The sequence below is a fragment of the Pleurodeles waltl genome, chromosome 1_2 (genome assembly GCF_031143425.1).
Source record: "Pleurodeles waltl isolate 20211129_DDA chromosome 1_2, aPleWal1.hap1.20221129, whole genome shotgun sequence".
Classification (NCBI taxonomy): Eukaryota; Metazoa; Chordata; class Amphibia; order Caudata; family Salamandridae; genus Pleurodeles; species Pleurodeles waltl.
In genome coordinates, this window is record NC_090437.1 from 1,275,239,085 (window position 1) to 1,275,266,454 (window position 27,370).

The following is a 27,370-nucleotide window of genomic DNA, read 5'->3' on the forward strand; positions in this document are numbered from 1 at the left end:
TATGTGCAATATGGGCCATTTTGAAGTTGACTTGCTCTTTTTTATTTTTACATGTTTTACTCTATGCTTGGACATTTTTGCCTGAAACCATTTTTAAAATTGATGAATGTAATATTAAGGAAGGATAGCCAGTTTGTTAAAATATAGATAATATGTAGATATATATATATATTCATTACAGTGTGACAGTCACCACTGTGTAGTTAGTCTGCACCTAGTTAACATAGGAAGAGTGTTTAGTTTTTTTGTTTCTTTGGTTTACTAATAACTGAGCCAGCTGTCTTTTGCTTTAAAGCCATTTATCAAACTTGACCACATATGCTCATAAAAAGATTAATATCTACAAACTGAATCAGACCTTTTGATGTAGTTATGACTTTCTGATAAGAATACCTGCACTGTGCAGGGTGCAGGATGAGCTTTTTTGATCAAGTGTCTAGTCTTTGGACACAGTACTGAGTTATGTCCTTCAGACCTACCTTAAATTTAGGAAGGTATTGAAGGCCTGGTTGTTTTCTGACTAGGATTTGCTGCTGCTTTCTTAACCATATATTTTATTGCAAGAGTACCAAAGTGGCAAACTTAAATAAAAGTTCTTGCATTTACAAACTTCTGATATATCGTGACCATATATTTTCCCCTGCTTTTGCCCTGAGGCTGTAAGACAGCGGATTATTTGGGGTCAGTGGTTGCCCACCACAGAAAGACATCCAGTATTCAGGGTGAACCCGCAAGTCAGTAAATTAACCTGAGCTCAAGCTTCTGGTAGCTATGGCTTAGAGCGGACAGTATGTAACATAATTATGCAGTACCAAACAGTAGTACAGTCTCAACACCGATTAATACTATTTCCAATCTGAATCAGAAAGAAAACAATTTATTAAACAAAATGGCACTGAAACGACAAAAATCCATTAAGGGAGCCTGAGATATTAATTTTTTAAGTTTTAAGTAAAAAATAGTACCAGGAAGAACCAAGCGCCAATGTCAATCTACCAGGCTGACTGTGTTGGAGCATAGGTTGGATACACCAAGTTTGTTTGTCCTAGTGCAAAATGTTACCTTCTGATAGTCTTATTTTTTTATTTTTATTTTTTATTTTTTTATAATGGAGCTTAAAAACGTGTAGTGGGGTAAGCCTAAAGCTATATTAAAGGAAGAAGCATCAAAATCAGTCGCATTTTCTGAATGATCCCCGAGGGTTCTGGAGATCTTGTAAGTTCAATTTGTTTTTAAAGTACCCATTTATCAGGGTTTCTAGTGCAGCTCCTCTAGGTCACTTCTGAGGCTTCCAGGAAAGCTGGGACAGCCATTGGGTGGCAGGACTCACTCCAGCAGAGCCAAAAAGCAAGTACGAACTAGGATCCATTTGGCACAGGTCAGCTGGTCACTTCAGAAAAATCGCCTTTTGCAGCATGTGTTCCTGTAACCACACAGAAGGTCAGCCAACTGATCGTTGGAGGCCACTTATTTGTCATAGGGATAAGAGGGAGCATGCCCAGTCCTCTTGGACTCCCCCTCAGGTCACAAATAGGTTCAGTCCTCTTCTTATCCTCTGCAGGTCCAGAAAGTGTTATGAATGTGATCCCTTGGGGTGCCATCTTTATGGTTGGCACCAGCCAGTGGGTGAGGTTGACTCCTTTACATTCCTTAACCTATCGAGTAAAGGTTCCCAGGGGCAACCCTATCACCCTTTTAAGCAGTATCTGTTTGATCTCCTGCAAACCATCCCACTGTGGGCCCCTCACTTTTGAAATACAAGATGGGAAAACACTTTCTCCTTGTGCAGAGATCGTGTCCACGCAGACGTGTGACCAGGCAGCTGAGCTGTCCCGCCCCCTTTGTTCACTCCAAACTAATTGTGTAAATAGCTCCCCTCCCACTGGGTTTGGTGGAGGGACAAGGGGTTGTATTCTCTAGGTCTCGTCTTGAATTTACCTGTAAAAGTTCAGGCTTTTACAAGGTAATGAAATTCCTGGGGTCACCCTAACTTGCCTTCCTGCAAGGGAAAGAAAGTTGCCTCCCCAAATCCAAGCCATTGTTGCTGACCTGGAAGCAGCTTTAAGACCTTATTAAGGGCAAGTTCTGGCTGAGCAGCTGCTGGAGAACCATTGCAAAGCAGCCTCCATGAGCTTCAAGTATTGAAAAGGTAACTTTTCAATAGCTAATTTTCCTAAATATTTATTTCAAATCGAATAAATGTATTGGACGTTTAAGAAATATGAAATACTCCAGGAATTACCATCTACATCGTTTCCTGTCAAATGTTGAAGTTTATAATTTGTATATTGACCTTTTCTGTTGTTCTCAGCACTGCCAGTGAAAATATCCAATGGGGATTATTCGAGAAACATGGCAACTTTAATTTTGCACATGCTTCACTTAAACTTCAGACACCATACCTTGTGGGTGGCAAGGTGTGCTTAGTGGTGATTTATTAACATTTAATACAGAAAAACAGGATTTCTGATGGATACAACTACCTGTGGATTCCTCACCTAATGAATTCTCCCCATGCGCAGCATTCGACTTAAACTTCTTTCCAGCTCTGCACGTCGGCGAGGACGTCACAATTGCCCGACTCCACCCGGCTCCGTCTGACGTCATCGTGGCAATAAGAGGTCCTCGCCGGCGTGCTGACGTCAGTTCCCTTTTTTTCGTGCCTTCGATAACTGTTATTTTTTCCAGCTCCAGTATCGCTTGCTGTTCAAAAGGATGCTTTGTTTTTTCGAGATGTCGGCCCGAAGAAGTCAGGGTTCAAGCCTTGCAGGGAATGCAGAGGTCGAAAGTCTGTTACTGACCTGCATAACGACTGTCTATGATGCCTAAGCTCGGATCACGACATCCAGGAGTGTGGTTCATGCCAAAAAATGAACCCTAAAGCTCTGAAGGAGCGTGAGGCTAAATTGTTTTTAGCAAAAGCCAAGAAAGAGAAAAAGAGGCATCCTAGGTCTTCGTCGGGGAAGTCGAGTCATAAGAAGCGGCGCCGTCTCGACTACTGGCCTCGCTCCAAAGGAAGCCGGTCGAGGTCTCCGTCTGCCCGGCACTGTAAGTCCTGGAAGGTCAGCCCGATGGTGTCTCCTCAGCCTTTGACTCTGCAATCTTCACCGGCGCCGTCGGTCTTTGAGGTGGTGGCGCCTCAGTCATCATTCATCTCCGGCGCATCTGGATGCTCAGGATTCGAGTCCGGCTCCAGCCTCGGTTCCTCAAGAGTATCCTGCCTTCCCTGATCCGGGGACGGATCCGGCGGCATTTCTTAATGCCATGTTTGCTATATTTCAGAACATGGTGCCGGGAGGTGGTGCGCCGGCTGGCCCCACTGGTCCCTTGGCATTTAACTTAGGCTCACTGGCTCCGTACAGACCGACGCCGTTCATGCCATTCTGTCCGGTAGGAGACACTAGCCCGGCGCCGGTGCCGGCGGTGCAGCCGGCGACGTCGAGAGAAAGGCCTTCGACGCCGGTGTCTATTGAGATGGAAGGGTCCCGGAGCCGGATGGTGTCCATGGGTGGAGGTCAAGTAGCCACGGCGCTGATGGATCCATCTCCGGCATCGGAGGGGTTGCGGAGATCCTGTGATGACGCCTTCTCAGCGCCGCTCTCCGAGGTCAGCACACTCTTTGTCGATGCCGGGGCTGGAGGTGAAATTGTGGTCCAGGAGAAAGGCTCTCAGGTTGTTGGAGGAGAGAGAGTACCAAAGGCAGCTCCTTGAGGAGGGGGAGAATAAGGAGCCCCAAAGTGTTGGACACGGCCAGTGGGCTGGATTCTTCCCCAGAGTGGGATTTGGCCTCACTAGGGGAATATAATGAGGAGGCAGCCTCATTCCATTCTGTCATCAGGAAGGCTGCTGATTTCCTAGAACTCCCACTTCCAATGGCACCGGTTAAGACCAATATCCTGACGGAGGTGCTTCATCCGGCCACTGCTATTGCGGATCCGTTGTTACCATTTAATGAAGCTCTTATGGATCCCATAGGAGAGGTTTGGAAGAAAGCCTGTTTCTTTGTCAGCAGTGAGCAGGTCGGTGGCCAGACGGTATAGGTCAGCGCCTGGAGACCCAGAATTCCTTTCAAAACATCCGTCTCCTGAGAGTCTGGTCGTGCAGGCGTCCTGTTCGTCACGGTCTCCTCCTGGCTCTTTCCCTGGTGTACCATCTGACAGGGAATCCAAACGCATGAAGCAGTCAGCCAAGAAGGTTTTCTCCTCCTGCAGCATGGCACTGAAATCAGCTAATGCTACGTGTATCCTGGGCAGAAACATTCATGCAATAATGGATGCAGCTAAAGCAGCATTGCCGGACATGCCCCAAGACTTGCATGGACTCCTCTCGGATGCCCAGTCAGCGGCGACGCATGTCATAGTCGGGACTTGACACCACGGACTCTGTTGCTAGAGCCATGGGAACCTCCATCGCCACCAGGCGTCATGCTTGGTTGCGCACGTCTGGGTTCTCATCGGATGTTCAAGCCACGCTCTTAGACTTGCCCTTTGATGGTGCGAAATTATTTGGCACTAAAGCTGACTCTGCGTTGGAGCTCTTTAACGAATGTAGGGCAACTGCTAAATCCTTGGGCCTGTGGGCTGTTTCGACCCCTTTTAGGTCCTTTAGACGTCTATGGGTATTTGGACGAGGGGCTTCCTTTTGTGGGAGATCGCAGCAAGCAGGTCAACAGCCTTCAAGCCTCCCTTATAGATCATTTAGGGGGCGGGGTAGAGTACGCACTAGAGGGGCCACCCAACAGCAGCATCCTTCCTCTTCCTCAGGGGGGATGCAACAGGGGAAGCAACCCTAGTCCTCTTACCATTGCGTCCCATGTGTCTCCGGTAGGGGGAAGGTTGTCTTTTTCTTCCCAGGTGGGAGTCGATAACATCTGATTCCTGGGTCATCAGTGTGGTAAGGAAAGGCTATGCCCTTCCCTTTCGGGAGATTTCTCCTCCCTTCCCTCCCTGTCCTTTTTTGTTCAGAGGATCATCTCCTGTTGTTAGAACAGGAGGTTCTATCCCCATTGTCAAAAGTTGCAGTGGAGTTGGTTCCCGAGCAAGAGAGGGGTCAGGGATGTTATTCAAGGTATTTTCTGATCCCCAAAAAGGATGGTCGCTTGAGGCCTATCCTGGACATGAGGATTTTGAATTGGTTCCTCAAGCAGGAGAAATTCAAAATGCTGACTCTAGCACAGGTGCTTATGGCGTTGAACAAGGAAGATTGGATGGTGTCTGTCGACTTGCAGGATGCTTATTTCCATATTCCCATTCTCAAGCCACACAGGAAGTATCTCAGTTTTGTGGTAGGTTCGCAGCACTACCAGTTTGCGGTCCTTCCTTTTGGTCTTACTTCCGCACCTCGGGTCTTCACGAAGGTGATGGCGGTTGTTGCAGCGGACCTCAGGAGGAAGGGATTAGCAGTATTCCCTTACCTGGGCGATTGGTTGATCAAAGCCAAGTCTCCGGAGCTTGTGCTGCATCATCTGCAGATGACAACACAGTTGTCCATATCTGGCATTTAACTTCCAGGCCATTGTTATGTTTTGTACTCTATATACTAGGGGCTTAAAGGTAAGTTAAATATGTGAAGCCAATTTAACCATGATTAAGGGGGCTCACAGGCTCTTCATTTCTGTTTCGGAGAAGTAACTATGCACAGTTCCAACAAAAAAAAGGGTTCAGAAAAAAGGGGAAAAAACTGGGGTGGCCATGTAGAAAAGGCAATGTTCTTACACATCATTAAAATAAATTACAAATATTTCCTATTACATTTTCATTTAGACAGCTAGAAGTAATCTAACACAGTTATGGAACTCATAGCTTTGCCTTCTATAGTAACCGCTTATGCTCTACCGTTATGCATCATAATGCAAGATAGTGTGTGTGAATGTAAAATTTAATGGATATTGAATGAAAGTTTCTATTCCGTTAAGGACAAGGAGGTAAGGACTACATATTAACTTTCCTCTCTGATTGGTCAGCAGCCAGTACCAAAATGATCACATAATTAATTTAAAGCTCTGAACGATAAAGGAAATGACAACGGCAAACAGTCACCATCACTGTCCGACCAAGTCTGTAAATGCCACGGTTCTCTTTCTCCTCTCTCCTCATGCAAAGCACCATCGTCACTGATCCATTCCATTTACTCCAGTTTCTGCTCTGCTTCAATGTCACAAAACAAGATAAACTGTAATCTCGTGCCACTTTAAGCATCCTTACCTACTCTTAGACTACATTTAACCTGCAGTGTGCAAGCATTCAATTCACAACCAATGTTATGTGGTTCCTACAAATTAAGTAGGACTGTGTATTGCTTCAACTTAAAATTCAGGGTATAGGGACTCAGTCCATCTATACTATCAGGAAATGTTGGCACAATTCCTAGTTGGCTCACAGTGCCCCATCTGAATCCCTAAACTTACCAGGATACCAGACAGTGTTGTCAACCTCAAACAGGACTATTCATATTTGCAATGCAGTCGCACGTCTCATCCTCAACCTCACTCGCCACAAACACATATCCACCAACCTCAGATCCCTACACTGGTTGCCCATCAACAAAAGGATCATTTTCAAAGTCCTCGTCCACGCTTACAAAGCCCTGGAAACACTGGACCGGCCTAGCACAACGAACAAGTAAATTTCCACATACCAACACAACAGCTCTGCTCCGCCGACCTCGCCCTCGCTTCAGTCCCCCGCATCCAACGCACCAACTCCGGCGGCAGATCCTTCTCCCACTTTGCCGCCAAGACCTGGAACTCCCTCCCAACCAACCTACGCAAGACCCAGGAGCTCCTTACCTTCAGAAAGCACCTTAAAACATGGCTTTTTGAGTAGTAACCGGCGCAAACTCCCCCCGCGCCTTGAGATGCTACTGGGTGAGTAGTGCGCTTAAGAAATTATTTGATTGATTGATTGCAAGGATATCATGGAAGCAGATCTGCACTTTTGTTGTCTCTTTGCAGTCCCACGGTAAGGCATATGATAAGAAAATGTTTTTTCACACATTGATTGAAACAATCGTATTCTTGTATAGAAAGCATGAAATGCGATTATTAGACTGATGAAATAAAGCATGTTAATTAGCATTATAAGAATGGTAAAAAAGATAAACTATTCAACCATGATAATGTTATTGTGTTGGTACATTCTTATCTGTTACTACCTACACCATCTAGAGCCTAGTGGGACTTCCCTCTGCCAGATCAGTTGGGATAGCCTAAGCCCACATACTTGGGTAAGATGTACCTGAAAGCCGGGGAGCCAGTCTTGTTTAGTGCAGGCTGTCATCCTTTGCAGGATGGATGTCAGAAACATCAGGGCTGCATCTCAGTCTCAGAGCACTGCGTTCCAGGATAATCCCAGCAGAAGTGCTCCTCTGCCAAATGTAGCACAGAGGCAGTCTTTATAATGAAAGCATTGTTCATATTGCACCGTGGCAGAGGTACAGAGCATGATGGCGATGATATCTCTGTAATTTGAGAGATGTATCCAACAGGCAGTCATGATACAAGGGGATCATGTTCCGTGTGCCTAGCCTTGGAGAGAGTATACAGATTGTGTGACAGTAACGCTTACAAGGAATATGCTGCATGTACTGTCTTCTCAGTACATTATCAAATGAGTGTAAAACTATGTAAAAGGTCACCATCTGAAAAAGATGGCAAGCTAAAATGTGCAATCTAAAATGGAAACCCGTGTGGGCCCTAACATGCTTCACCACAACAGTGAACTACAAATGTATTTACGTATTCCAAAAAAACAGTTTTCCATGGGTGAACTGAGATCACCCCAAAATTGTGATTGTAGGGAGGAATAATCCTCACCTCCATGTCGTAAATGGCACTGAAACTTCTGCTTCTGAGTAGCTAGTAAATTTTATTCTGTGTCCAGACTAGAGGTACCTATTATGTGTGTTTAAACATACTAAAAACAAGTGAAGCTTCTTAGTAATAGGTTTGGAGTAGAATTCAATAAAGGTTGAGTCAGACGTCCAATTCACTCCATTCATAATGTTTTCTAATCACCCCCTTTAAAGAAAAAGGTTAGGTTGCTAGTGCTAACCATGCTGAGTGCTCTCTAAAGTTTGAAACATTATTGGTAGGAAACCACATTGAAGGGTTTCTTAAGTGCAGCCAAAAGTTGACACACTACTTCTGGCCAGAAATCAGTTATGCTGTCCTGGTACATTTTGATACTCCTTACAACACATAGTTTAGTACTAAGTGGAAATGCCAGGTATGTAATTGATCTAGTATTAGCAATGGTAAAGATCATTCCCTCTTAAGTAAATATTCTCCCAGTGAGGACCATTGCTCTTACATCCAAGACATGTCTACACCAGACACAGAAGTATCTCCAACTTTGTTTAAATCTCCTCTTTGGGCTGCAGTTTGTTATTATGCCATCTAGGCAGAGGTTCAAAACCAGGCTGACATCCCAGAGACATGAGTACATTGATTCATGTGGTCTCAACAGCCTCCTGCCTCTCACGAGTCTGCAGACCCATGGATGTTCCCCTGGAAGTATTTTGCCAATATTTCTAACATATATTTGTTGACTATTCCGTAGGCCAACCCTCTTTCAGTCTGTTATAAAAAGGACTTTGGGACATACACAGCTCCTATCCCCACTGGATCCAAGTCTTTGCCATACTCCATCAAAGTCCGTTTTTTTTCCATGAAGAGCAGTACCTCATAATGGTTCCTTCTGCCCATGCTCATTGAATAAGGTCACCAGTGATCTCCAAAAAGACAGGTATTGCCTATTGCCTCCTGTAATTCTCCATGCCATCTGTTTGGGAAAATCTTCCAGCACCAGAGGATGAAGATTTCCTTGGTAGTTAGTTCGAATGAGTTGAAACATGGGTAGAGAAAGTAGTATACTGCAGAATAGTTTCATCAGTACTGGATACAACACTTCCAACCTCCAAATTTGAGTCGCCAGTATCCCTTCAGCCCATTGATGTCTTGGTCAAGATGACGCTATGGCAGCCATCACAGATGGGGAAAATGCTTATCTGTGTTTCCCCGTCCAGTTCTCCATGAAGGCATCTATGGCCTTTGCTCCAGGATCTGGACAGGCAGCTGAAAGTTGAATCTGGTCGCTAACAGGATGGTCGCTTACGGGAACCACTTCTGCATTGGAGCAGAAAAACACTTGCGATCAAGCATCCAATTTGGGGAATTGTAGATGAATTTGGAATTCAGTCTGCTTTTACATTCCATCAACCAAAGAAGTATTTTACCATTGTCAGACTTTGTTGTTCCAGGCAGAAATGGCAGAAATCCTTTGCTAGTTTTGCTAGCATTTTGGACCATAGGCACCCATTTGATTGTATCTGACAACAGACCCATTGTCTAACTTCAAAAGTATGCAATACTACACTCTTTCCTGTGTCATAACTTGATCACAAGCTATTCTGCCAATGGTTCTTTTCAGTTGATGTGATGTTCCATCTTTGCTTCTGACCATCTTCCTTTCTTGGAAATGTTTCCACATCTGGCTCCTTTAGCCCCATCAGCTCTTGTTTCACTCTGACCATTTCCAGGGCTGAACCAAAGATCACTCTCCAATTCCACGCATCCTTGTGTTCCAATCTCCAGTGGATTTTCATTTTGGCTTCCTGAGATAACGTAGTCAGCTGAGAGTACGTGAGACCCTTCCCACAGTTAGACCCGTTCAGCTTAAGGATTGTGTAATGCAGGAGCCCTGAAAAGATCACCCATTACTCTTTCAGGCTACCTAAATAAGATCTTGCCGATACAAAGAGCTTTTTCATCTCCTTTATTTCTGCTGATAGATTGAGCAAAGCCACTTTTGAGTTTGAGGAACTCCGGGAAGCTCAAGGTCCATTTGAGCATTGGTTCCGATTTCTCACGGTTCATCACAGATCCTTATCTTGCTTAAGTGTGGTAATTGTATGTAAATTGTACCACAACTGTAATTGCTGATTTTGCATAAAAATAATATTGTTGAGGTAAATGATCAGTTAGATGCCTCTAAACCTTAGGAACTCCACCAATGGATGGAGTAGTTTGATCTCAGCACCATGTTGCATCATCAGTCAGAGAGGCAGTGCTGCATACTCATAAATCTGCCCATAGAACAGAATATCATGTCAATACAGTGCAAAAATCGGGACTGTCACTTAGCCTTGTAATCCAGGCTGACTTTCCTGAAGTATAAGGTCCCTCAGCAGACGACATACCCTTGTCAATAGACAAGCCACATGTAAACTCTCAAAAATCTATAATAGGGGGAGTGGCCACGCCTATGACCCTCCTGAGAAGTGCTCACTCGTCTTGGGTCTGGCTTCATTGTACACGCCACAGGGGAGCTACTGCTCCCACTCTCTCTTTTGTTGAGGATTCTGGTGGGTGGCAGTGGCCTTGCATGGCAGAAGACCATACTGCAGCCAGGGGCCTCCAGGCAAAGGGGGGGCCGTGACACACCAGTGGTGAGCTCCTACTTGGCCAAGCAAATGCACATACCAGCTAACCCCTCAATACTTTGAAATCGAGTCCACGCTTTATTGGACATGGCTTCCTCCCCGGCTATGCCCGCTGGGCCACAGCGCCACTGTCCATTTCCCTCCTACAGTGATTGAGCTGGTCAGCTGTATTACCACTAGTGTCCCAGTTGACTCTTTCGCATGCAGCTTTGAGGTGAGGCACCCCCTGGCAACATACCGCAGGCGTATGTGGAGATCCAAATCAACCCAAACTCCGTTTTGAGGAAAAACGTGCTGTGAATGCTAACGTTTCATTATTGGCCTAGGGGGAGGGCACCGGTTGAGGGCCCTGAGCCTGGACAGAGGGCTGTTGCGGAGGCCATAATGGCAGAACTGTGTGCAGGCTTCTGCGCCATTGATGCCAGATTTGACACTTTAACCACTAGACTAGACAAGCTGGGGAGCGTCTTGATCAACAGCAGACCCGCTTGGCGGGTGCGAAGGAGCGTGTATCAGGATTGGAGGACGGAGTTGCTCCCTCAAGTAGAAGCATTATATGCAATATTGTTTTACATGCTCTGCTAGCTGTCATAACATACTTTGCATAGCCATTCTTAACCTCATTCATATTTTGCCCTTATGGGGGATTACCGCCACAGCTTTACCACGCCCACTTGGTTGATGCCAATGTACTCATTGTTGGGGCTAAATTGTTTGTTTGGGGTTCATGAGATTCACCTGGCAGTTTCCCGCTGGGCGGGGGGGTGATCCACATGTTCATTGGGCTATTTGTTTTAGTTTATTACCCTAGACACATCACAAACAGGACATAATGTACAGGTGGCCTCCCTAAAGGAGACACATCTCCCAGCACGTATCACCCATTCGTTTGCATCCACACAGCTATTTTACTAGCTACAGCACATACTCCTGAGGCGCCTGCTTCTATTACCAAAGAAGCTCCAATTTCACCTCATACACAAACAGTGAGGGCATGTGCATACTGGTAGTGGGAGTGTTGGTGGGGTAGAGTGTGCTTTTTTTTATAGAAGGAAGGGTCTTGGGCTCCTTGACTTGCATGTTTATTTTATAGAAAGTATAACCACATTCTGGCACCATGCCTGCTGTCAGTGTGTGTGAAGGCCCTTGAAGCAGGTGTGCCACCACCATTGTTGTGGTAGGTGGCGATCACCCTCATACCCAAGCCCAGTAAGGACCATCTTCAGTGTGGCTCCTGTTGACCCCTCTCCCAGCTTAATTTTGACAAGATACTAGCCAAACTACTAGTCACACTCCTCGCCCTCCTCCAGGACCATATTATATCCCCAGCTCAATCAGGTTTTATTCCACACCACTCCAGGTCTCTAAATTTCCGCACTGTCCTCTCTGTATTGAATAGTATCTCCCACAATACCAGTAGCGATCGCATTGCTGGATGCAGTGAAAGCATTTGATTTTCTAGATTGGTTCTTCCTCCGCAAGCCCAAATTCCTGCTGGGATTCACATCCCCGATATGCTCAACCAGTAGCCACTGTACGGCTCAATTGATATCTATTGCCACCTCTTACCATTGAGCGGGGCACCCTGCAGGGATGTCCGCTGTCCCCCTTACCCTTTATCATTGCAATGGACCCCTTGGTGTGCCATCTGCAGGAGAAACACATCCACAGAGACCTCAGTTCACCAGTGGTCCACTATTGACATCACTATACGTGGATGATGTTTTTTATGCCGACCTGGCGACAACTTCAAGCCAGTATTGGACGAGGTGTTTTGGTTTGTTGAGTTTTTGGGGCTGTATATTAACTTGGGAAACTCTTTACCATTACAGACGTCACCATGCCACCACAAACGGAGTACCACCTGAAGTGGTGCAGTGACTACACTAAATATCTAGGCATCCACATTCACTGGTAAAAAGAACAAGTCAGATGGCTACACTACGGCCGGCCATCAAAAAACTCACTTTGCAGGTGAACCGCTGGATAGGTCTCCTGTTATACTTGGCAGTCAGCATCTCCCTAATCAAAATGGTGGTACTACCCTAATTCCTATATTTATTCTTGAATATCCCCATCCCACTCACAAATTCCTTTTTTGCCACCCTCCGTGGTCTGCTGATAAGGCTAGTGTGGGCGCATACACATCCCTCCATCAGATGAGAAATTTTGACCCTCCTGTATGAGCGCAGTGGATTTGGGGTTACCCACCTCCAACTCTATTATCTGGTGGTGCAGTGCCAATTCTCAAATCATTGGTTCCATCTTGAAGCACGCATTCCTTATGCTCTCCTGGAACGAGACCTTGCCACCCTGGTCCCGCTATGTGTACTACTGCCCCTGAGACCCCACCTAGATCCCAGGGGCATTCAGACACTGTCCACCACCAGCTGGGAAAAGTGTAAACCTGTACGTCCTCTTCAAGGTGAGCTAATCTACTCACCTGCGTCAACCCTGGCCAATAACCCTTACCTCCCTATCTTGCAGGAAACACTAGTCCAACGTACCATAAAGACACTTAACCTCCACACCTTTAACGATGTGTTCCCATACGGCCATGTCTTCTCACGAACAAAGGATGTACGTTTCACTAACCCTACTTACTTGGAACACTTTGTGCTTTGTCACCTCCAGAGCACCCTCTGTGCCCCGTTCCCCTTACATCCATTGGCCCCAAACGTATTTCTTCTCTTTAACTCTGGTATTTACTGTAGACTCTGGTGCACAGCTCATCTCCAGGCTTTACCACGTCTTGCTATCCTGCCAGTGTCCTATGCGAGGCCTAGAGTGGATTGGGAGGCAGACCTTGGACGCCCCTTGTCCAAGATGATATGGTCGGCCTGCGGCGCTCAAACCAGTGTCCTTTAACCACTGGCACAAACGTATTCAATTCAAGTTCTTCTGTAGGTTCTCATTACAGCTAGTGCCACACCATGTATGGACCCCTCACGATCCCTGCCTCAAACTTTATTTTGAGTTCATCTTGATAAAGAGGGGTAGTCGTCTCTTGGTTGAGAGCTTACAGTTGGTATTTCCTAGAAGGCAAATGACTCTGTGCCAGTCCTGAGATGATAGCAGGGGACATGGTGTTAACCGACACCTTACCTTCCTTTGCCATATCTGGGATTTTGGTGAGAAGACTAACCTTATCCAGAAGTGCATCCTGGCAAGGCGTAAGGAGCAGTTGATTCCCTTCTTGCGGTCTCTTATTAACTAGCCAGGAAAGTCAACATCAGTCTTTGGAGTGTATGTAACATTCAGGTGTGAATGGACCGCTTCAGGGATTGTTGAATCTTACTGGCTGTGTAGTATACTACGATGATGGCATGTACCCACTCACAAGAATCTCATGTGATAGTGGTATGGTTCCAACATGTCAGAGGTTTCATGTTCCTTATCTGCCTCTCCGTGTGGGTAGAGTCCAGGGAGCCAGGTCTGCTCTCCTCTGCCTCTGACATATCCCTGTTGTCTGTCCCGATTTTCCTTCCAAGAGGATTCCCGTCCATGGGGAAATATTGAGGAACAGTATTGTCACCGTCTCCGGATTTGTCAGCTTTTATGCGTGTCAGCACTTTTGGAACAAATCCAAGAGTCTGTCAGAGACTTCCAAGTGCCCTCTGACATGCATTCATGGTTTCGGATATGTGTGGTGTCGCCTAGGAATTTTTCCCTTCCCAGAAGGAGTTTTGGTAGCTGAGATTACAAGCGCAAGAACTGCTCATTTACATGTTTCAGGGTCTCCCTCAGCTCTGGTAACCTCAGTTGACCTCTGGCCTGATCCAGGCTCTCCAGTGGAAAAAATCTTTCTTCTGCCACTTCACATAAGAATTACAGGAGGTGGAGGAGCCTTCTTTAAATTTTAGTAGGCTCAACTAGCACAAACACCCCTTTGTGTCTTAAGGCTTGACACCACCTATGCCTGAATTAAACTGTATTTGATTGACCTGTCTTACAGCTGTGCAGCATTCAAGGTGTCAGTCAGCCCAGCAGGTTCTCTGACCAAAACCACAGTTAGATGGGGAGGCACTTTTTTGCTGCTCTGCACTGGCATAGAGTCAAAGGTTCTGTACAGATTGGAGATGGCTCCTGAGTCGTGGAGGTACCAAGGTGCAGACACTGAACACTTCTCTGGCACATGTTAACTTAGCACAGCACCCCTGCCTTTGTCTGCCACAGGCACCACTGACCCTTATTAAATGCTCGTCAGCTTCCTGCACAGTGGGTGCCTACCGTGCAATGGGTGTGTCTGCAATGTCCCACTAAATCAGGAGTTTCCTTACCACAATTGTGCTAAGAGGGCAGTGCTCTGTAATGGAAAACTCTTTACAAACCCAAAATTGCAGGACAATACAGTTAAGTAAGAGTGAGTGTTCTTCTTAACCGCTAAGGAGGAAGGAGTTACACTGCAATCTATGGCCTTTGAAGGAAAGTGATTGGTGGACTATTTGCTTTTGTTACTTCTTTTCTGGTTCATTAGGAATGTAATTTGTTTGTATTCGCTTTGATATTTGGCACATTTAATGCATAATTATCACTGCCAATCCTGACCTAGAATTTTCCCAATTCTGTTGTCCCTCTTCCGTGGTATTTTACTTTTATTCCTAGGACTGAACCAGGATCTGTTTTACATTTATCTCACATTGTTGTCTTTCTCTGTAGGGTTACCGGCAAAAAGACACCTACATAGTCAGCCAAGGACCTCTGCATCATACGCTGGAGGATTTCTGGAGGATGATTTGGGAGTGGAAATCATGCTCAATAGTTATGCTTACAGAGCTGGAAGAAAGAGGCCAGGTAAGTCTGTGCAAATATTTAAATTAATTATCATATCTGTAGATGTGATACTATTTTGATTTGATTTACAAACTGCTTGAATTTGTTTTGGTTGTCTTACGAAGTGTTTCAGAAATCCCTGACTTGCTTATGGTCTTAGGAACATGTATGTTATCACAGTTGTAACAAAAAAACTTTCTTTTTGAGCTTGACAGAGCAGAAATAGAAATGCACAAGTAAGGTTTCTGTGGATGTAAAAATTGCATCCTTTCACCATTGTGCTATTAACATCCTCTCCAGTGTGAGCCCAACTTGTTGTTATGACTGTAAAAATGTTTTGTAGTGAATGTCTAGATTTTGCAGGAGGAGGTCATTTTGCCTTAATTTAATTGTTAGTTGGCTATTCTTTGCTACAAGACATGGTGCTCCTCCACTTCACTGCTTTTTGTAAAATCCCTTTTGTACAATGTAGTCTGTAACGTCCCTCTATGAAATAATTTTGTACGTTTTTTAAATTCTCTGAAATATTCTGAGGGCCTTCTTTCATCTATTAGACCTCAAGTTACCTCCTCTTAACTTTCACAAGAATATTTTTGGTGGTGTCTCGTGAAGAGTTACTTAAGAAGCTTGTAAGTCTGAACTGTTTGTCACTTTGAAGCTGATGTGGAATGACCTTCACATTATCCGGAAGTATTTGTTCCATTCAGATTTCTAATCCTAACCGTTTTTTCTGTTAAATCTTTTGTCAGTCTTTTTTCAAATGACTAGAAAAATCTGTGTCATTTCCCGGGAAATTGCCTCTTCTAAATCATTTTTAAAAGCTTCTTTGCATCACTGTCGTCTGCATTAAAGTTACACATATCAAGGTGCACAGTTAGGTTTCAGCATTATTGATATTTACCATCTATCTGTGGTTCCCTGATACATACTGGTTTCAGATTTGTAAATTTTAAATTGAGTGTTGTGAAGAGGTTAGAAATCTGTTGCATTTTTTCCACTCTTCGCTGTGTAAAAATAGTCTTTGATGGACATGTCTAACTCCTGATTCCTCACATTTAAAATGTCCCTAGGAGCCAGACTGGATCCCGAAGATTTAAACGGCAATGCTCCTACACCCGATAGATGGTTCTGTGCATCTCTGCATTGACTTCATTCCACCCCGGAATTGGCATTGGAGCCGCAAATAAGTGACATCCCCGTCTTTCGACACAAGAACCTTTCCTTCTGCGTCGCCATACATGGATCTGGACCTTGCTCTTAAATTTTTCCTCATCAGTTGATGAGTTTATTTCTCTGAAAATGACTTGTTTTTCCAGTGTGCAAGGGAACTATGTTCCCTCCTAAATCTACAGGGCTTAAGCCTTGTATGACCTGTTGCAAACAAATATCTGTGACATACCCCAAGAGATGTATCCCCCAGGCCAATGGGGATGCCCCTTCCCTGGAGAAAGAAAGCATGCATAGATACTGCAGACAAAGATGTAGCTTTGCAATCCACCAACCAGTGGCACTTTGCCAATTTCATCAGCATTCTCACACGATAAGACCGTGCCCTGTGGGACGAAATGGAGGAGCTCCTCCAGTACCTCACAGAGGAACACATGAAGAGGGGACTTTAGATAGTCTCTAAGGGCAAACAGGTATCCAACACTACCACTCACTGTGCTCTAGATACTGCAGAGACTGGTGCCAGAGGAGATTATTCTAGTGTTCTGTTACGTAGCCTCCCCTGGCTCTGTATCGCCGGCTTCAAGTCAGAAGTTCAGCAGCATCCACTGAACATGTGGTGGCCAGCACCTTTTTAACTCACAAGTAGACCAAATGTTAGAAAAAAATTAAAAAGGATACGGAGACAACTAAAGTGATAGGAGTGCTTCGGACACATGCTCCTCGTGGCTCCTCCTTTTGCCACCCCCCCTATCATGGAGGCTCGAAAACCACATCCCCCGGAATCTTCCACGTCTTACCAGTTCACCCAGGAGCAACAATCCTCTTCCAAGCACTCTATCCAAAACTCCTACAACTTCTCAAAAAATAAGTCCAAGCACTCCCACTTAAAGGGGCTATAGAACCCGTCCCCTATCAGCAGGGTACAGGAGTGTACTCCATGTACTACTTAATACTAATAAAGGATGGGTCCCTCAGACCTTGTGGACCTCATACACCTAAACAGATACATCCTATCAGAACACTTTCATATGGTCACTCTTCAGGATGTTCTTCTGCTTCACCACGAGGGTGACTTTGTGACCACTCTGGACCAGAAGGGCTCTTACTTCCACATACTAATACATCTGGCCCATGGCCATGTTTGTGGTCAACGGAAAATGTTACCAATTTCAAGTGCTTCCCTTCAGGGTTACTACTACCCCTCGGCTTACCATCAACACCACAAAATCCTACCTCCAGGCCCTGTAGATCAAGCACTGTTTGGGGGCCATACTCAACAGTGAGGTAGGCATGGCCTGTCCAAACCCTGCTCGGATTCAGAGCTTCTTGAACCCTGCTCCCTCTTTTCCAGCCACATCAACAAGTCAGTCAGAAAAGTCAGTCGCCTCCTATGCATGGTTGCCTCCTGTATTGCCATAGTATCCCATTCCAGGTTACACATGTTTGTTGCAAGAATGCTTAGCGCAACAGTGCTCTCAAGCGGAGGGTCATTGGGACAACCTAGTATTGATAAGCCGCTGCAGTTGTCGCACCTGCTGCAAGGGTGGCCTTTCCTCATCCCTGCTCCACAGAGGATCATCACAATAAATGCCTCCCTTACAGGATGGGCGGCTCATCTGCAGAATCTGACTGTTCAAGGCCAATGGGGGCCACACAACCGTGTCGCCATATCAACCACTTGGAACCTCTAGCCATCCATGTAACGTTGAAGGCTGTCCAACCTCACTTGATAGGCAAGAATGTTCTTGTCTGCATGCCAGTATGATAGACATGTATTACCTTCAGAAACTGGGAGCACACACTTGCTACAACTCTTGCTGTTACCCCAGAGCATTTGGTGATGGGCTCTCGATCACAAAATTAATTTGCTAGCTGAGTACCTTCCAGGGATGGACAGTGACTTTGCCGACCTCTTCAGCAGGACGCAGCATCAAGTCTACAAGTGTGAACTTTACCTGGAAGTCCTCCTACGTAGTGCCGCAGATGGGACTTTCCAGAAATAGACCTGTTGCAACCACAGAAAACACCAAATGCCTGAACTTCAACTCCAGGTTCCCACACCCCTAGACTATTGCACATTCTGGCGGCTACCACATTGGCTCGCCGGCTATGGTTCACAACTATGCTCAAACTCTCTGGTTCTGCACAAGAGGCTCCATAACAGGCCAAACCTTATTATGCAGTGGAGAAATCTGGCACCCAGCTTCCGAGTCACTCAACCTTGCGATCTGGCTCCAGAGGTCTTAGAATTCAGGTATCTCAACCCTCTTGCAGCATGCATGGGTATTCTTAAGGAAGAACGCTCACCTACCACCAGGGCCTGCTATGCAGCTAAGTGGGAAAGATTTGTATGTTACAATCACTGAAAGCACAGTGATCATTTTGAAGCCACAGTGCAGGGCATTGTTACCTACTTCATCTGCAAGTCTCCGTTCTAGCCTTCACCTCCATATGTCTACACTTGCCTGCTGTGGCTATCTACCTTCAAAATAGACAACCCATCTCCCCCTTCAGGATCCCAGTCATTAAAGCTTTCATGGAGGGACTCAAGAGTCATTCCTCTTTGAGTTCCACCAGCCCCAGAGTGGAAGTTCAACATTGTATAAAAGGCTTTTGGGTCCTCCTTTTTGAGCCCCTCCACTACTGTCTCCTTCAGTTCTTCTCTTGGATGGTGGCATTCCTTGTTGCTGTAACTTCACTCAGGCATGTAGGTAAGCTACAGGCATTAACCTTGGAAGAACCATTCTTCCACGTACAAAGGAAAAGGGTTGCCTTTTGTACCAATCCCAAATTGCTCCTTAAGGTGGTCTCTCCCTTGCATGTTATCCAATCTATTAAACCTCCTGTGTTTTTTCCACAACTTTATTCTGTTGAAGAATTGGCTCTCCATACTTTGGATGTAAAGCAAACTCTCATGTACAACACTGATAGAAGTAAACCTTTTAAAAAACACAGCAACATTTTGTCACTTTCTCCAAACCCTACAAAGAGAAAACTCTAGCCAAGTCAGGCATTGCTAGGTGGATCATCAGATGCATCAATACATGCTATGCTAAAGCCAAGAGTACTCTACCTACTCCTTCTAGAGCCCATTCCATTCGAAAGAAGAGAGCTTCTATGGCCCTCCTGGGGAACATCCCAATAGTTGACAAATACAAAAGAGCTATTTCACACTTTCGCAAAGCATTTCTGTGTGGATGTACTAGTACGCCAACAAGCTAATGTTGGTCAAGCAATATTTCGTACGCTCTTTCAATCTACTATAACATCCGCAGGCTAGCCACGCTTTTTGGAGCACCGCTTTACAGTCTATTCAAAGCATGTGTACCTACAGCCACACATTCCTTAAACGGAAAATGTAACTTACCCTGTAAGCATCTGTTTGTGGTATATAGTGCTGTAGATTCACATGTATCCACCCTCCTCCCCAGACGCTTGTGACTGTTTGTAGTCACCTTTGCTATCTTATTTTCTTCTTTTGCATGGCCATCTCTCTATACTTGCCTTTGCTTCACATTCCATCTTTAACCAATGTATGGGAAAACAGTCTAACAGTGGAGCAGATGACCATGTACATTACCAGCATGAGGAGTCACACTACCTCGTGACTCGAAAGACTTTCTCAAAGAAAAACAACTAGCACACACCTGGGCCCAATGCTGTGTGGCAAGAATGCACAGCATGTGAATCTACAGCGCTGCATGCCACGAGCAGATGTGTACTTGGTAAGTAATATTTTCCTTTCACAACATTTGAAAAGTGGGACTAATTGGTTTAATTTTACTTTGAACTGTTTTATAGGTTGTTTTTGTACTACACTTTTTGTTTTTTAGATTCCGTTTAAAAAAAATCAGTTTTCTGTATTTCATAGTGTTATCGCTGCCGTTCTTAAGCTGGTAACAAATATTTGGTAATAGATGTCCGGACAATAGGCTTTGGTGCATTTTGTCTTAATGTTTGGTCCTATTGGAAGCTGGATGATATCCTTGCACTGAATTGACCTCTTCCAGCCATGACTTTTGCCTAAGAGTTTAAGACACGATCTTGAGTCTTGTTGAAAAAGTGATCTGTCTATAGGTCACCAAGTGGTGGCCTATGTTTAAAAAAAAAAAAAAAAAAAAAAAATTAGTTTTACTTCAGAGGTTGAAAAGCATCCCACTCAGTCTTGCTAGATGGGCCACTTGACTGTTCCACCTGGAATAATGACCTGTTTCCAGTGTTAAGATTGTTAAAGGTTTATTATCAGACGATATAGCATCTTTAAAAAGTTGGTACTTAGCAATATTGATTCTCTTTATTCGCCTTCCCCTCCCTTTTTCATTGTTGGCAGATGATGTATGTGTTGGTTGTAGGGAAGACCAGATGCCAGTGCAACAAGCAGGTTTGATATGTAGGAAATCACATGTGGGTGAAGCAGGTGGGGAGGTCGTCATGGGTTTTGAGCCTGCATTTTGGAGATGTGGTTGTGTAGGGGAAAGAAAGCAGAATGAAGCAGAGAAAGTTACTTCGATATGTATTGCTGCACGTTACTTCGTCCGTCTTGTATTTTTGAACGTAATACCCCCTACCATTCCTGTAACCAGCACGTGAGCTTACCTGCGTCTTAACTAACCGCACTATCACATTTCCCTACACAAAGGTCACATTGCCTACAACATGCCATGTGGTCCTCAAACAGTTCCTCTTTCGAGTATACTATGTTGCAGTTTTGCAGTAAATTGGAAAGAGAGGCGTTTATCGTTTTATCTGGTTATTTGTTGCGTTGAGAGTACTGTGAGGTATTCTGAGATTGCCTATTGGAAAGCTCATAACAGAAGCATGCACTAGAGGAAGAACACAAGTTAGCTAGCTATTTCTAATTTTTAGTTCACAGTTAATCAAGCATGAGTGACATCTTTATTTCATTTTGACCGATGATGATTTGTAGTTGTATTAAACGGACATGATCACCAGTATTTTCTTGGTTCTCATGCTGCATAGGTCTGGTTGTTTCTTCTGTTCCACACACTGTTGCACAGTGGAACAAGATTTCTGATTCAGTTTTATTTGCACAACTGACCGTGCTTGATAAATACAAGTGGTATTGCCTGACTTGATAGCTTTTTTTTCATCTCATCTCACTTGGGTACTTTTCTTTCCTTGCCTCCTCTTCCCCATCGCAGTAAGACAACACAGATCCTGCCCCTTGAAAACTGAACTACAGAATGTGCGTATCTTGTTGTTACATGCATCAAATCCCTCTTCTTGATGGTCGATGGAAGGGGAATCCTACAACCCATTCACTAAACATTACGGTTGCGATTCTTTGTCAGAGAAGCGACAAGATCAGATCATGTGGTTCTGCAATATTTGGTATTTTACAAAGATTTAGACTGGGCTCTTGTAGGCATTCCTTGTGTTGAGGACTACAGTCTGATGCTGAGCCACATGCTGGAATCCGTATTAATTACCTTAGAAATTATATTTATTTACCTTAGGCAGTGGTCTTTCTCCTGGATACTATTTAGTCTGGTGGATTCCTTTTCCCCATTAATATTAATCCTTCAAGTTCTCATAGTTATTGTTTCCTGGTCAGGATAGCCCCTAAACTTATGTCTGACTGTATGTTGGCAGCACGAGCTGTGCTTTCTTTTGTAAATCTATTTTGCAGACAGCTGCATCACCTTTCTCCTACTGGCTGCTGTTGTAAGGTGTTGCAAGTATGTTTAATTGCCTGGAGCACATTTGTGAATAATAGGACCAATCTGGGATAAGTAGAAGGGTTCAGCAAAAAAGTATTACCAAAGGTAGCTCGTTCTTTGTAGCGTCATTATTGCTTCACATACTATTCTCTGACCAAGTAAAATGTATTTTTCAGGAGAAATGTGCCCAGTACTGGCCTTCGGATGGGATTGTATCCTATGGAGATATCACCATTGAACTTAAAAAAGAAGAAGAATGTGAAAGTTACACTGTCCGCGATTTGTTTGTTACAAACACAAGGGTAACTATATACTTATACATTTTACCCTCACTGACTGTCTTGAGATCTGAAATTACTTTTACTCATGGACGTGAAGCATGATTCCCGATAATTTCTTTCTTTTTTCTTTTTTACTGTTTAAGGAAAACAAGACCCGTCAGATACGACAGTTCCATTTTCATGGCTGGCCAGAAGTGGGAATCCCCACCGATGGAAAAGGAATGATCAATATTATTGCTGCTGTACAGAAGCAGCAACAGCAGTCTGGAAATCATCCAATCACAGTGCACTGCAGGTACCTTCAAAACTGTCACGCAGCTTAGTTAAAGGAGATTTAGCGTGTTCAGTTAGGAACTTGGTTGTATTCGAACTTTAGGAATAAGCTCAGCTAGGCCGCCTGAATCTGGAATCTCCACATCGACATGGAATGCAGTTTGGAACACTCAGTTTTCCCTCAGGAAATCTCCTGACATCACGCTCTTTCTCTTTGTTATTTTTTTTCATCACATATTTTATTAACATGTAGAAGGAAAGCAAGGCCAAAGTGGCCGCATTACTGTACAAGAGAATGATATGGAGTGCCTGCATAACTCATTAAAACATGAGATGGTAACTGGCATAGTTTATCACATTCCACCCACCGCGTGCGCAACAATCTCATGCCGGTGATCAGTTATCATGGAGACTGTTTCTAGTGTATGATGACACTCCTATAGGTCTATAGTTCTGCTCCTCCGCCTCTAGCAGAGAGCTAGGGGTACAAATTGGTTGTAGGGAAGTACCCCGGTTCTCGGCCCAGCTTGCCCAAATCTTAGGGTGCTTCCGGGGGCAACCCCTAGCCCGGATCGCTGCAACTTCCAGGCCCATCCATGCCCCTCTGCCACGTCTCGACAGTTGGGGTAATGTATCTTTCCATAATCTGGCAATATCCCTTTTGGCCACTGAGGCCCAGGTATAACAAGGGATGTTTGTATCGGTCCACCCCCTCTGTGCTATGAAGTAGAATTACTCTGGGGTCCAGTGGAGTGTACAGCCAAGCACTGCTTGGAGGCAAGTGGTCACCGCCCGCCAAAAGTATGTCAAGACAGTGCAGCTCCATACAGTGTGGAGGAAAGTCCCCACGTGTCCGCCGCATCGGAAAAGTGATCATGCCCATGCTCCGCAAGCGTTGCCGCGCATAGTATGGGCGGTGTAAATACTTGAGTTGTAGGACGCTAAGGCGAGTGGAGATGGCCTCTGTGCACGGGGCCTCAGACCACTCATCGTCGCCTAAGTTGGTATCCTTCGCTTTGTTTAAGCTCTTCACCTCAAATTAATCTTGTTAGCTGCTGCTCTGAGCTACTGTGTTTGTCTTTGTAATGGTTAATGCTTATGTCTGTCACATGATGGTAAAGTGACGGGTGGCATGGAGGGATTAGAAGACCGGGGATTTTTGAACACATCCAAAAATTGACATCCCTGATGAAAGCTTTCTGCCTGTTGTGCTTCGCGGCAGCGCAACCACCTGCATACTCCTCACTTACAAACAATCGTGCCTGCTAAGCACCAGAACACGTGTGTACAGCTTTAGGTTTTACACACAGTCCAGTGGACTCACATGTATATTACCAGAGGAGGGGGTAAATCGATATTCAAAAGCATGTGAGATATGAATTGTAGATGTTAAGTAATAAAGAATAAATGCAAAAGTAGGATCTTTTAACTATATTGAATTATAAGGGACAAAAAGGATGGCTGTTTCGCCGGAATTAATTTAAATATTGAAAAAAACTACATTAAAATGCTGTTTAAACAGATTTAAAATCCTAGAGGTATAGCACTTATTCGGCTAGTTTTGAATAAGGTGGTGTTTTGGGAGGTACATGATAGCAAGCGTAAACATTGTTTAAAAAAAAAGTTTTATTTTTTTATTTCTTTGCCAGTGCTGGAGCAGGAAGAACGGGGACCTTCTGTGCACTAAGTACTGTTTTGGAAAGGGTTAAAGCAGAAGGAATTCTGGATGTTTTTCAGACAGTGAAAAGTTTAAGGTTACAGAGGCCACACATGGTTCAAACACTGGTACGTAAGTCTGCTAATCAGTATTGTCAAATTATATAATTGAATGTACTCTACAAAACCAATGGACTGTAAATTTATGAAGGAAACTATAAAGATGCACTAATGATTATGGCCGCCAACAGAACGTTAATGCCACAATACCAGTAACCAATCGAAATGTGCTTGGGAAGATTTAAAATGAATCAGTTTGTTTAAATTAAGGGTGTAAGCTGTGTAGAGTATAGTTAGAGTAGCAGCATACATTACACACACTGTGGGAGAAATGACAGAGGGATTCCCATGGAAAAGATCCACTGACCTGTCAGGCAGCATAAGGAAGCTTTTTTGCCCTGGCACCTCACTCCAGCTGTCTTCCTCTATGCAGGCTTTCTCTATCGCCCTCATGTTTCCTCTAACTGATACCCTGTCCCCAGAAACTATCTGACATGATTGCCCCAGCCCATTAATTCTATTGTCTACTTGACTCCATTACAATTAGGGCTGTCACTTGCAGGTTTTGTCTCCCTTACCTTCCTCCAACCTCTACTGCTGTTGTCTGGCCCAGACGTCCCTAAGAAGTGCACATTGCAAGATTACACTAGAAGCTCCATTTGACCCTCCCCTTTTGTACACCGTTTCATTTGATTGCCTTTTACTGCACTTGATCCGTGACCCTTTAATGGACATCTGGGTGGAGGGGCTTAGACCCGTATTTTTTTCATGTCTGTTAGCTTTTAGCCTTTCCTCCTCATCAATCCTCTTTACATCTTTTTATAACTCACATCTTCCCTAAAAGCAGCAAGTTTGTTTTGTGAAGCCCCTCTTCCTAACTTTATTCAGTGATTCCCTAGCACGCATTATTGCCCTCAGACTTAATTTAGAACCTGCTTTTTATGGGCTTTTCTGCCTTGCTCTGTCCACATGAACTTATTTCCTCTGTCTCCTCAATCACCAGCCCCTTTCCTTCCTGCCACATTTATGGGGCTGTTTCCCATCCTTATCCTTAAGACATCTTCTGTTGGACTCACAAGGTAAAGCGAACCTTCCTCTCAGTGATCGTTCGTATGGGCGTTGACTCCATTGTTAGATTGTTGTCTTTCTGCCATCACCAGGTGTGGACATGTTCTTCAGTGCACTGGTTCGAAATAGTTTCGAGCTCCCCTTGGAACATTGTACGTTTCCATATCCGTCGGTATTGTTTTCGTTCGCGTTCTACCAGCGTACATCGAGAATAGAAGAAAAACCTTCTTTGTCGGCCCGATGAATTTGTCTCCCAGCCTTTGGGCTTTGCCCATTCTGGCTTCATTTTCTTATTTTCACAACCATCGGTACAGGTAACCAATGCGCTGCTGATGGAACGGACACCATTTTGATTTTGTCCCCACTGCCACGCTAAACACCCACATGCAGACCTTCATTCGGTTTGTAACCTCTGCTTTTTCTGGACCACGACTAGGAGAGTTGTGAGGCCTGTTGATAGTTTTGATCAAATAAAACGATGAGGGATCATCGAGCGCTCAGGAAAGAAATATAGCACAAGGAATTGGAGGAGGCACCAGACATCTTCAGCTGCAGGAAGAGCTGCAGGAGGCTTTGGCAGCTGAGGAAGAGGCCTTTTTCCATCCCAAACTCCGAGATGAGCATGCACATGCATGCATTCCACCGTCGCAGCACGCAACGAGTACAAACTCCTATATCCTGTCCATCAAAAGACATTCGGCACCAACAGAACACAGCTTCTGGGCCACTACTGTCGATTGACCATGGTAGGCACCTAACAGTCAGTAAGGATGCCCCGCTTCTGGGCTCTGCACAGAAAGCTTAAGTTGGAAACTCCTGCCACTCACCAGGCAGGAACTGTTTCAGGACTAACTCAAACATCTAGCTCTTCGGTACCGACCACATCGGCATCAGCACTGAAACAGAAACCCACTTAGGTACAGAAAATTTCAGCTCCAGCAAGGAAATAAATGCTTCGGGACCAGAGCCTATATTAGTCTATGGCTGAGAAACTTGATCTAAAAGAAAAGACTCTCCATATTCAACTGAATACGGGTCGGACCATTGCTAAATCTATGAAGCAGACATCCAAGCAAACTAAACATCAGTCATCAGTATAGAGGACATTACTTTACCACCACCTCAGAAAAAGAAAAGAAAGAACATTGCCACCAGTCCTATTTCTATTCCTACACCATCCTCTGCTCCATCCATTTCACCACACCACTCTCCAACCACTGTAGGGTATACTGTAGGGATTAACTCCACAAGGTTCTCCAGACCCTTAAATGGGGGGAACAAAGGGGTGATGATGATAATGATATTGACCAACCACTTACCTGGATCTATATCCAGCTAAACCATCTCCACCAAACATCTTTTAATAAATTGGTAGCTAGGGTGGCTGCATATCAGGTCCCATTACACGAGGACCCCATAGGAGATGATTTTCTATTTGAGACCCTCTCCTCCACCACTAGGACATGTCAATACCTGCCCATGTTGAAGGGAATGATCCATCATGTAGATGATATTTTTAAAGATCCTGTCTGTCAGAATAATTACACCCAGGATTGACAAAAAATATAACACAGCTCCATCTGATCATGCATATATTAGAGGTCACATTCCACCAGATTCCCTAGTGCTATCAAACGCTCACAAGCGAGCAAACTCACAAACCACAGCAGAAGCAGCTCCACCAGATAAACAATCAAAGTTAATTTATGCATGAGGTAAAAGGGTGAGGGTACAAGCGGCTAATTATTGGATGATTGCTATTGCCCCAGGGTTGTTGGCAAGATACGACAGTGCACATTGGGATGAGATAGAAGATCTCATTCAACATCTTCCAGAGAAATTTAAAAAGATAGGTCCACAGCTTGTACAGAAAGAAAGTTGATTCCAAATAATTCCATTAAATATGTTCTTGATGCAGCAGAGACAGCTGCTAGAGGGATAAGCACTAGTGTTTTACACCGTAGGCAT

At 44.6% G+C, this 27,370-nt stretch overlaps 1 protein-coding gene across 2 annotated transcripts in view; it reads left to right on the forward strand.

Annotated features, from left to right (window-relative positions):
- The window catches only part of PTPRA (protein tyrosine phosphatase receptor type A), a 570,283-nt gene that overhangs the window by 523,854 nt on the left and 19,059 nt on the right, over positions 1 to 27,370 (forward strand). For both annotated transcript variants that reach the window (XM_069204801.1, XM_069204809.1), the window contains 4 exons: positions 15,100 to 15,234; positions 22,241 to 22,366; positions 22,489 to 22,640; positions 24,268 to 24,403. In XM_069204801.1, the coding sequence (XP_069060902.1) occupies positions 15,100 to 15,234; positions 22,241 to 22,366; positions 22,489 to 22,640; positions 24,268 to 24,403 (549 nt within the window). The remainder of the gene's footprint in view (positions 1 to 15,099; positions 15,235 to 22,240; positions 22,367 to 22,488; positions 22,641 to 24,267; positions 24,404 to 27,370) is intronic.